This window comes from Lygodium microphyllum, chromosome 12 (assembly GCF_053477565.2).
Source record: "Lygodium microphyllum isolate KBCC chromosome 12, Lygodium_microphyllum_v1.1.10, whole genome shotgun sequence".
Taxonomy (NCBI): domain Eukaryota; kingdom Viridiplantae; phylum Streptophyta; class Polypodiopsida; order Schizaeales; family Lygodiaceae; genus Lygodium; species Lygodium microphyllum.
The window spans coordinates 67,850,603-67,861,621 of NC_141146.1; the positions used below are offsets into that span (position 1 = coordinate 67,850,603).

Genomic DNA, 11,019 nt, shown 5'->3' on the forward strand with positions numbered 1-11,019 from the left:
ATTACATGAGGTCCAAGTTCAGAAAAATCTGTAGTATCTCATAAATTGTTTTGCATTCAGGTGTTTGAAGACAGTTATGCCTTTGGCACATAGGCTTGAAGAGACTTGAAGAGTTCTGCTGGAAAGAGTTCTGCTGGGTAGCAATTTTGAGCCTTTTATCGATTTAATCATTGAGCAATCAACCCATAAATCTGCCCAACATTCAGCACCAATTCAAGGCTGTTCTCAGCATTCAAATTTCAGCAAAGTTTATAATTCCAACTAGATCTTCTAAGGGAAGAATCAGCCAACTCTGATATCTTTTGCGTGACCTTGAAATGCTGAAAATGATACCTACAATCCTTAGCAACGATTCTATTATTACCACATGCTCATGGGATGACACATGCTTTATGAACTACTGTAAATGCTAAGTCACTGCCGTGTTTGAGAGCTCCTCAAAACCATCCAAAGTAAGCCAACGTCTGACGATCCTCCAAGATAGAGCATTCTCTGCAATTTGTAAAGTCTTTACAGCTAGATCAACAGAAATTCAGTGAGGATGATGACGACAACATGGGCACCCCGCAGTAAAGTGTTGATCATATCTGGAATATGCTGGAATGATTACTCCTCATGACACTACATCACAGTTCAGAAGCTGATTGAAAACACTGTGTGAATCTTCCAAGCTTCCATACTTAGCATACCTATCAATAAGAACATTACCAACAAGAAGGTCCGATTCAAAGCCACTTTTGATAGCATTCCAATGTACTAAGAGACCCTGTCACAATGTTCTGGAGTTTGTACAGTTCTTCAAGTTGGATTTCCTTCCCCCCCTACAATTCTTCAAGCTGCCAGCGATGTCTGTCTCTTCCTTATCCAGAAAGCAAACCATTACAGCCATGAACTGAGGGAGTCCTTCAAGATCTGGAAACAAACGTTGAGCTTTGAGTGCAAACTTCTCAACACCAGCGAAATCATGCTGTAAGAACTTCTGCTCTGCAATTTCCCTCGACCGAAGAGCTGCATGACTATTGCATTCCATGTGATCACAGCCTGCCTTTGAAACATATAAGACGGACTAAGTTGTTCCTCAGGAATCAATAAAAATCTTGCAGCACTTTACTCATCATTCAGCTAGGCAATTGAAAAAAATAAGAACTCTGCTGCAACAAAGGATGATCATCATCATCCTCGAAACCAAAACTAGCACACGCATCATCTACATTCACAGCATGTGGTGTATTTGCAAACCCTGAATTGGCAGCAGCTCATACCCCCTAGTGTGCACATCATCGATCCTCGTGGCATGTGGTATTTCTGCATCCATTCATACCGACAATTCTCAAGAGCCTCCACAGCAACAAACCATCTTCACTCTCGAGCTGTACACGGATACAGAGGATTATTGCATGATATGATCAGGATCATTCTGAGTTTTTTCAACTGAGTATTCTATGTGTCTCGCTCCGTCGATATTGAAAGGCAGCAGCATCACGGCTAGCTTGCTTGAGACTCTACTTAGGAAATTTGTCTTCAACTATGCAAACTAATCCAGAAAGTCCCGAGCCATCACCACGGGGCTCGATGCTTCAGCGTCATGTGTGAAAGCACCATAACTTTGGGGATTGGTTATGTACTCAACCAACTCCTTTTTGACATCCGACACGATAGAGAGAGGGTATTTGAAGAGATCGCCATAAATTTTCTCCACACACACAGTGGCAAGAGTGTGCAGGATGGCTCTAGAAATCTGGTGCACCTTCTCCCCCATCGTCTGGAATTCCAGAGATCCTTCTTCATTCCATCTGTCCCTAATCCGGGCACAGCCCACCATTCATAGCCTTTAAAAAATATCCCCCTTTTTCCTAGCTTTTTCCCTCTCCAATCTCAACATAGCATTCGTAAGGCTAATCTGAAAGTACAAAGCTTTCTATCTTTCCCTCCAACTTTCAAAACAAAAAGCCTTCTCTTTTACTACTTCAATGATTTCTCCCATGAATCTATGGCATCAAACGCACCAATCTATAGCCAACCTTTGAAATTAGATGTAGCAAAGGATTTCTGTTGTGATCCAATCAAAGCAAGGTCCATAAGTTCAGCCATGGATGACATGAACCACAAGCATCAGAAAATTAGCACGATAACATGATTTGACTCAATGCTTCAATGACCTTTGATGTCACAAAGCTCTCTAGTTCATCTCCCCCATCCGCCTCATTTGACTCCACGATTTCCTATACTTTTCTTGCAGATCATCATTGAAATTATCAGCTTGATAATGTCCTTTGGCATCAGTTTTTCATGTTTTTCTGTCACACATACAACATGCATACAAGCTGAAACACATATAAACACAAACACACAAGTGGAGTATGTACATTGGATGCGGGTACTGAAAGGACGGATTATCTTAATACATCAATCACACACAATGAATCACACGCGAAAATAAATGCACAACAAAAATGGAGGTGTTTACGGCTCGGATGCGCAGCAGCATGACATCCACCCCCTCTAAACCTACGCATCCTCTGGATGAGCCAACTATCCAGGATCATCCAAGTCCACAAACAAGTCCAGTCCTTCATCAGTTTCTAGTAGACCTGTTTCTCCATCAGCTTCATCATCCATATTCTCTACTTCTTCTGCTAGACTTTCTTATACCTGCTCTTCTTCTGCCAATGCTTCAAGTGAATACTCTTCATCTTCTCTTCTCTTGAAAATCTTGACTCATTTTCCAACAATGGGCACCCTCAATACCATCCCATCTAATTCAGCCAACTCATAGGTAGCATTGTCAAAAACCTGCTTCACCTCATATGGTCCAAACCATCTTTGAACCATTTTTCTCATGCTACTATGCTGATTCTCTAGGCTAGTGTCGAAGACTACAACCCAATCTCCCTCTTTTATGGCTCTAGGCCGCAAGCGATGCCTCAAATCAAACATGTCCTTGTTTCTGAGTTGGGCTGCCTTCAAACGATCAACTGCTAGCTGCACATCTTCTGTCCTTCTCTCTAGTTGACGAATCCAAAGAGCTAGAAGCTCCTCCCTTGATAAATTCTCATGCCATGGAAGAGCACTCCATGTGAGAGCACAGATTTCTATAGGCATGACAGGTTTTTGCCCATACATCAACTCTGCAGGCATATATCCAGTAGTCACGCTATGTGTAGAGCGGTCTGCCCATAATGCAAAAGGTAGTAATCTCGGCCAATCTCCAATCCGACCTCTACAAGCTTTTGCCAATGCCTTAACTATCGGCGGATGTCCTCTTTCGCTCTTGCCATTTCCCTATGGATTATAGGTAGTAGTAAGAGCCAACTTAATCCCAAGCCGTGAGAAAAATTCTCTAGCTTCGTCTGCATCTAGCTCTCCACGATCAGCTGTAATCTTGCCTATACATCCATACCTGAAAAATATTTCTTCCAACAAGAACATAGTTTGTAAGATCCTCCCTAGCCAAGACAAGATATCTCATCTGCCAAAGTACCACTGGCAAAGTAACCAACTCTACCACCCACTTATAATGCATACATAGTGGATAGGTCGGATGCAACTCATCACGATGCCGCACTAAAGAGTAAAGCTGATAGTCCCTGCAAGTCTCCACAAAGTGGGAAACATCTTTATACATCCCTTTCCACCAGTATCTTTCTTTGATTTTCTCATAGGTAGCCCACACATCTCTATGACCAGCCCAAGAACTCTCATGAAACTCTCGCATAATCTGTATCTGCATCGCTACCTCACAAACTACTCTCAAGGGTAAGCCGCCTCTCTTCTTTGGATGCTTCCAAAGAAAACCATCTTTCAAGAAATACCCATAAGCATTTTCTCTGATTGTCTTGAATTCATCATCTGTCCAATCATCTCTTCGAGTCAATGAACTTAGATACTATCCAATTTGCAGCCACTCATCAACATAGAGTTCTTCAATAAAGACTTCAACAGTAGATACATGACAATCATGAACAAGGACAGAAGCTACAAACTCTGTCTCATCATCTTCTGCAAGCATTGATTCCTCATCCTCATATCTCACTCTAGATAGCATGTCAGCAACTGGATTATCTTTCCCTGCTATGTGTTGAAATTCTGGATTCAATGATTTGATGTAGGCAATCCACCAAAGCATCGCTATATCTAGAGTTGAACAACTAGTAATCATGCCAAGCAAAGGCAAACAATGTGTTTCCACAACAACTAAAGCGCCAATAAAATACCCTTTATCACACTTCAATGCAGTGACTACTCCCCACAACTCTCTTTTAATCTGCTGATATCTCCTCTGTTGCTCATTAAGAACTCTAGCTCCAAAGCAGATTGCATATCTATTTCCATCAGAATCATCATGTCCCACTGCCCAACCTATGCCAATAGGGCTAGTATCAACTGTCAACATGATTGGCCATCCACACTGATAATCCGCCTTGCGAAGAGTAGGAGCTGACTGCAACAGCTTCTTGAGTTTACACATGGCTTTCGAATGCTTCTCATCCTAATGAAATTTCTGCCCCTTTCGAAGCAGTTGATAGAGAACATCTGCTATGTGAGCAAAATGAGGAATCCAAATCATGTAAAATACACAAGCTCCCACAAATCTCTGCACCTCTGAAGTAGTTGAGCAATACTCTGCAATCCTACTTATGGCATCCACCTTTCCAGGTGAAGGATTCCTGCCATAATAACCAACCATATGCCCACTATGATGACTTCATTAACACCAAAGACAGATTTCAGCCCTAAAAGAGTCAAATTCACCTCCTCTAATCGTGTCAATATTTGCTCACAAGCAACCAAGTGTTCAACCAAAAATTGTCTACATCCTCACAAATCAAGACTCTCATTCTTTTCTTCTTCTGCACAACCCTTAATAGGCACATCATCTAGGAAAGGCATGGTAAACTGCAGAATATAGTCTCGTAGAACACTATGCATAGCATTCATCATATGAGCAACTGAGTTGGTGGCACCTTGAGGCAAGGTACACATCCTCACAAGACCAATAGGTGTCCGCATAGTAGTAATATCCCTGCTTTCCAAGGCAAGCTAAAACTGATCATAACCAGAATACAAGTCACCTAGAGAATAGATGGCTCGTCCTGCAAAAGCCTCAGCAAACTCATCCACAACTGGACCTGTTCCCACATTCCTGATTGTCACTTTATTCACGGGCTGCATATCCTGAATAAATATCAAAGTACCATTCTTCTTTGGTACAGTAAACCACCTGTTAGAATAGGGTGTAGAAGAAGGTTCCAAAATCCCCATCTTAATCTTCTCATTCAGCAACTCTATCAGCTTTGGCAAGTGTGCTTTAGGCACAGGTATAGGACGTATATTCCATGGCACATGAGGGACAGTGAAGATGACCATAGGCGCAACCAATTTGGGACTAATGCAGCCAATTTCATGAGGAAAGAAAGCAAATGCCTTACCATGACGTCCAAGCATCTCTCTAAAGCATTCTTTTTCCACTAGAAGCAAGAAATCATCATTTCCAATCTTCAATTCTGCAAGAGTTTCGACTGTAAATTTATGTCCAATATTTGCAGGATCTCTCAACATAGGCTGCTTCATAGCTTTTTCTATCTGCTCATCACTATCAAGAGGAAGCGGCCCTGCAACCGGCTTAACCTTCTTATCAAGTGTTTTATACTTCATGTCAACCTTGGCATTAGTCAAGCACTCTTTTCTTTGCTGCAATTTCTGCAAATTTTCAGCAACTCTCAACTCTGTTGGCTGAAAAATTTCAGCCCTTTGCTCTATGGACTGCATGGGTGCAGCCTGAAACTCTGTATGCTAAAAATTTTCAACATTAAACTCTGTTGGCTGAATTGATTCAGCCCTTGGCACTATGGACTGCATGGGTGCAGCCTCATACTCCATATGCTGAATTTTTCCAGCATTTAACTTTGCTGGCTGAAAGGTTTCAGCCCTCTGCAACTCTGTAAGCTGATCAAGATCAGTCATAGATTCAGTTTGCTGAATTTTCTCAGCCTCTAACTCTGTTTTGAGCATAAAATCAGAAATTTCTTGAAACATATCCAAGGTTTGCACAGGTATGATATTTGAACCCTTACATACATCAGTTTTCAGCATTATTCCCATCTCAGACAATGTATCCGCATAAGACATCCCTTCATACAGCCCTTCTGCATGCTCTTCTGCTTGCAAAATACTTGCAATCTTCAACTCTTTCTCCTTATGACCAATGTACTGCCTGGCAGCTCTAGACAAATCTGAAATTTTCTGATAACTCACTGAACTATTTGAAGAAAAACCAACAAAATTACTGGAGAAAGACTGGCTGCCAAGAGGCGAGATCTCCTCTTTTCTTCGCTCCGTACCACTGGCGTCTCGCAAGACAGCGGTACCTAATGAAAATCCAACTCCTTCGTAGGTAGTGATGCCTCACGCAAGGAGTCCCTGTTTCTCGGATGATCTACCCCAACAGTCATAAACTGAACAGCTCGCATACCATCCTTACTGCATAACCGTGCATAGGCTGAGCCGTCATCCATCACTTTCGTTTCCATTCTTGCTTCTGTAATGAAAGGCTGTCCAAGAATAATCGGATAAGAGCAAGAATCCTGAACAAAGCAATGATAATCCTCTTCAACATTACCAATAGAAATTTTGATGCTCGGACAAGCAGCATACATATCACCAGAAGTATTATTGGCGGCTCTCATGCGCCAGCCATGCTCTGCATCCATAGGCCATTTGCCACTCTCATAAACACCTCAAGCAATAAGATTAATCTCAGAACCATGATCGATTAAAGTGACCAAAGGAATTTGTTTCTCTCCAATCCTTACCACCGTCTCAATGGTTGCTCTAGCCCAATGACTACGTGAAAAATGGCTGCGAGGAATGAGGATAGGGGTATCATCATCTTCATACTGCATAGGCTGAACTATTTTGTCCAATTGCGGATTGACAGAAGCATTCTCAACCATCACTGCATCATCATGCTCTTCCCCAAGAGCTCCATGCCATAATCCTTGTAAAGGAGGTCCTTCCATCGCATGTCGTTTCCTCCGCAAAAGATTCTGCATCTGATCCTATATTTCTCTTCTAGCAATCCCAAGAGCTTCACCAACAGTAAAAGTGACTTCACTATTCAAAATTCTTTCATGAAAAATCTTACTCATATCCGTCTGCATATCAAGGTCTGACAAGATCTTGAATCCTGGCTCCTTTCTTGGTTGCATCTTCTCTTTCATCTGTTTGTCTCCCATAGGTTGTTCAGGACCTGATTGAGCTAGAGAACTCGTCATAGGTGGAGCTGTAATAGGTGGTGAAACAAAGTCACCCCCTCTAGTCTTTTTGGAGGTGCTGAGACCCTCCTTATCTCTTCTTCTCTTTTCCTCGACCATGGCATTTAAACCCTGTGTTTTTCCCATATAAGCAAAAATAGAATACCTGTCAACAGGAGAATCCTATCCCATTTCTCCTTGGATGCTGGAGCCCACACAAGTCATAATGGATGCCTGAACTTTCCCTCTTCTTGCTATCTCCAAGGCAGAGGACCATAAAGCAGAGTCTTCATCTGATTTCTGCTCAAGCTAGACTCCATAAGCTGAAGCATCTCCTCTAACACTCACATAAGCTGATCGCGTAGCCATATCATCAACGAGCTTCTTCATGCCTCCCTTACCAAAGTTCGTGTCAAGAGGAGCACCAGTCTCTGTCAGCCATATCTTCCCATCTTGTCCCCAGAACACTACATTCTTCTTACGCGCTTCCCGAAAAGCATCACAATCTCTGCAATGTTGGTGCTCTGTACTATCGCACCAAATACATTGTCTCCCTTTTCTTTGGCCAGCTGGAAAAGTAGTTGCTAGAGCAGGCGCTACATCAGGTACTAACATAAGTTGCTCCTTTAACTTTCCAACTTCAGCTTTGACTGCTTCAATCGTCAAATCTGCCAAACCTTTAATAACATCATCTATAGATAAGGGCACTGGAGCAATAGGAACTGGTGGATTTACAACAGGAGGAGTAGGCTTAGGCATAGAACTTGCAGCAGGGGTAGAAGAAGAGGTCTCCAAGGATTTTTCAGAAGCAGATCCTGTATTACGATGCAATCATACTCTCCTGCGCTGCTTCTTAACAAGAGCATTCACAGCATCAATGACATGTCTCCACTCAATCTTTAAACCTGAATCTGTAGCTTGATCTTCCAAAAGATCATCCAACTTTTCCTTTAAATTAGCATCAGCGGCTTGTAAAAATAATTCCACTTGTTGCATCTCCAAAGCTTGCTGCTCAGTTCCATCCAACTGATCATAGCGGCTCTCAAACTCTCACAAAAGGGCGGTAACTGAAAGTCCCTTATTAGGCATAGAAACCCATGCTAAGAAATTCCTGCGGTTCATAAGACCTGTATCCTCCAGGAAATATTAATCTTTTAATGCCTTCTTAAACTCTGCCCAACCAGCATGTGTTTCTTGAATTTCTGAAATTCAGACTTCAAGATTGCGTACCACGATCCGCAAGAAGTAGCGGCTCCAAACATCTTGGGAAACCCCAAAAAACTTCATCTTTTCTTCATACAAATGCAGGTAAGTTGACACTTGTTGGCCGTTGAACTGCTTCATCTCCTGTTGGACAGCTTTCAAGGCATCCATGGCATCAATATCATGTTTCGCGTGAGCTTGCTGCTGCATATAGGTTGTGAATGACTGAAATAGGTTCTTCATGACATTATCATATGTCATCTCTTCTTGCGAGTCTCCCATCTTACTGAAAATTGACGCAACACTTTCACGTCGGGTTCACCAGAAATGTCGTAGAGTTTATGCAAGAGGTGCAGAACACGGGGTTCAAGAAATAGTAAGGAAAGAGGCTAACAAAAAGAACTCAAATTTTTTATGCCAAAGTACTCTATATTGTTTGTCAAGTAAATTACATGAGGTCCAAGTTCAGAAAAATCTGTAGTATCTCATAAACTTTTTGCATTCAGGTGTTTGAAGATAGTTATGCCTTTGGCACATAGGCTTGAAAAGACTTGAAGAGTTCTGCTGGAAAGAGTTCTGCTGGGCAGCAATTCTGAGCCTTTTATCGATTTAATCATTGAGCAATCAACCCATAAATCTGCCCAACATTCAGCACTAGTTCAAGGTTGTTCTCAGCATTCAAATTTCAGAAAATTTTATAATTCCAACTAGATCTTCTAAGGGAAGAATCAGCCAACTCTGATATCTTTTGCGTGACCTTGAAATGCTGAAAGTGATACCTATAATCCTTAGCAACGATTCTATTATTACCACATGCTCATGGGATGACACATGCTTTATGAACTGTAAATGCTAAGTCACTGTCGTGTTTGAGAGCTCCTCAAAACCATCCAAAGTAAGCCAACGTCTGACGATCTTCCAAGATAGAGCATTCTCTGCAATTTGTAAAGCCTTTACAGCTAGATCAACAGAAATTCAGTGAGGATGATGACGACAACATGGGCACCCCGCAATAAAGTGTTGATCATATCTGGAATATGCTGGAATGATTACTCCTCATGACACTGCATCACAGTTCAAAAGTTGATCGAAAACACTGTGTGAATCTTCCAAGCTTCCACACTTAGCATACCTATCAATAAGAACATTACCAACAAGAAGGTCTAATTCAAAGCCACTTTTGATAGCATTCCAATGTACTAAGCGACCCTGTCACAATGTTCTGGAGTTTGTACAGTTCTTCAAGTTGGATTTCCTTCCCCACCTACAATTCTTCAAGTTGCCAGCGATGTCTATCTCTTCCTTGTCCAGAAGCAAACCATTACAGCCATGAACTGAGGGAGTCCTTCAAGATCTGGAAACAAACATTGAGCTTTGAGTGCAAACTTCTTAGCACCAGCGAAATCATGCTGCAAGAACTTCTGCTCTGCAATTTCCCTCGACCGAAGAGCTGCATGACTATTGCATTCCATGTGATCACAGCCTACCTTTGAAACATATAAGACAGACTAAGTTGTTCCTCAGGAATCAATAAACGTCTTGCAACACTTTACTCATCATTCAGCTGGGTGATTGAAAAAAATAAGAACTCTGATGCAACAAAGGATGATCATCATCATCCTCGAAACGAAAACTAGCACACGCATCATCTACATTCACAGCATGTTGTGTATTTGCAAACCCTAAATTGGCAGCAGCTCATACCCCCTGGTGTCCACATCATCGATCCTCGTGGCATGTGGTATTTCTGCATCCATTCATACTGACAATTCTCAAGAGCCTCCACAGCAGCAAACCATCTTCACTCTCGAGCTGTACACGGATACAGAGGATTATTGCATGATATGATCAGGATCATTCTGAGTTTTTTCAACTGAGTATTCTATGTGTCTCGCTCCGTCGACATTGAAAGGCAGCAGCATCACGGCTAGCTTGCTTGAGACTCTACTTAGGAAATTTGTCTTCGACTATGCAAGCCGATCCAGAAAGTCCCGAGCCATCACCACGGGGCTCGATGCTTCAGCGTCATGTGTGAAAGCACCATAACTCTGGGGATTGGTTATGTACTCAACCAACTCCTTTTTGACATCCGACATGACAGAGAGAGGGTATTTGAAGAGATCGCCATAGGTTTTCTCCACGCACACAGTGGCAAGAGTGTGCAGGATGGCTCTGGAAATCTGGTGCACCTTCTTCCCCATTGTAATTCTGGCATTCCAGAGATCCTTCTTCATTCCGTCTGTCCCTAATCCGGGCGCAGCCCGCCATTCATAGCCTTTCAAAAATATCCCCCTTTTTCCTAGATTTTTCCCTCTCCAATCTCAACATAGCATTCGTAAGGCTAATCTGAAAGTACAAAGCTTTCTATCTTTCCCTCCAACTTTCAAAACAAAAAGCCTTCTCTTTTACTACTTCAATGATTTCTCCCATGAATCCATGGCATCAAATGCACCAATCTATAGCCAACCTTTGAAATCAGATGTAGCAAAGGATTTCTGTTGTGATCCAATCGATGTAAGGTCCATAAGTTCAGCCATGGATGACATGAACCACAAGCATCAGA

General features: G+C 42.1%; 1 protein-coding gene across 1 annotated transcript; it reads right to left on the bottom strand.

Annotated features, from left to right (window-relative positions):
* Positions 1 to 414: 414 nt before the first annotated feature.
* On the bottom strand, positions 415 to 9,928 carry LOC148027876 (pentatricopeptide repeat-containing protein At3g24000, mitochondrial-like). The gene is made up of 8 exons (XM_087689884.1): positions 9,776 to 9,928; positions 9,530 to 9,665; positions 9,318 to 9,415; positions 1,322 to 1,370; positions 1,148 to 1,240; positions 878 to 1,041; positions 626 to 766; positions 415 to 492 (listed from the first exon to the last, which is right to left on the bottom strand). Exons 1-8 carry the CDS (start codon positions 9,926 to 9,928, stop codon positions 415 to 417), a joined length of 912 nt encoding a protein of 303 aa, XP_087546010.1.
* Positions 9,929 to 11,019: the final 1,091 nt, after the last annotated feature.

Excerpts from the sequence above, each read along its gene's own strand:
- LOC148027876 (XM_087689884.1), bottom strand. The coding sequence starts at position 9,928 with ATGGAATGCAATAGTCATGCAGCTCTTCGGTCGAGGGAAATTGCAGAG. Across the intron at positions 9,416-9,529 it reads TTTCGATCAACTTTTGAACT|CTGTAAAGGCTTTACAAATT; the intron begins GTGATGCAGTGT and ends CTGTTGATCTAG. Across the intron at positions 493-625 it reads ATCAGCTTCTGAACTGTGAT|AGAATGCTCTATCTTGGAGG; the intron begins GTAGTGTCATGA and ends TACAAATTGCAG.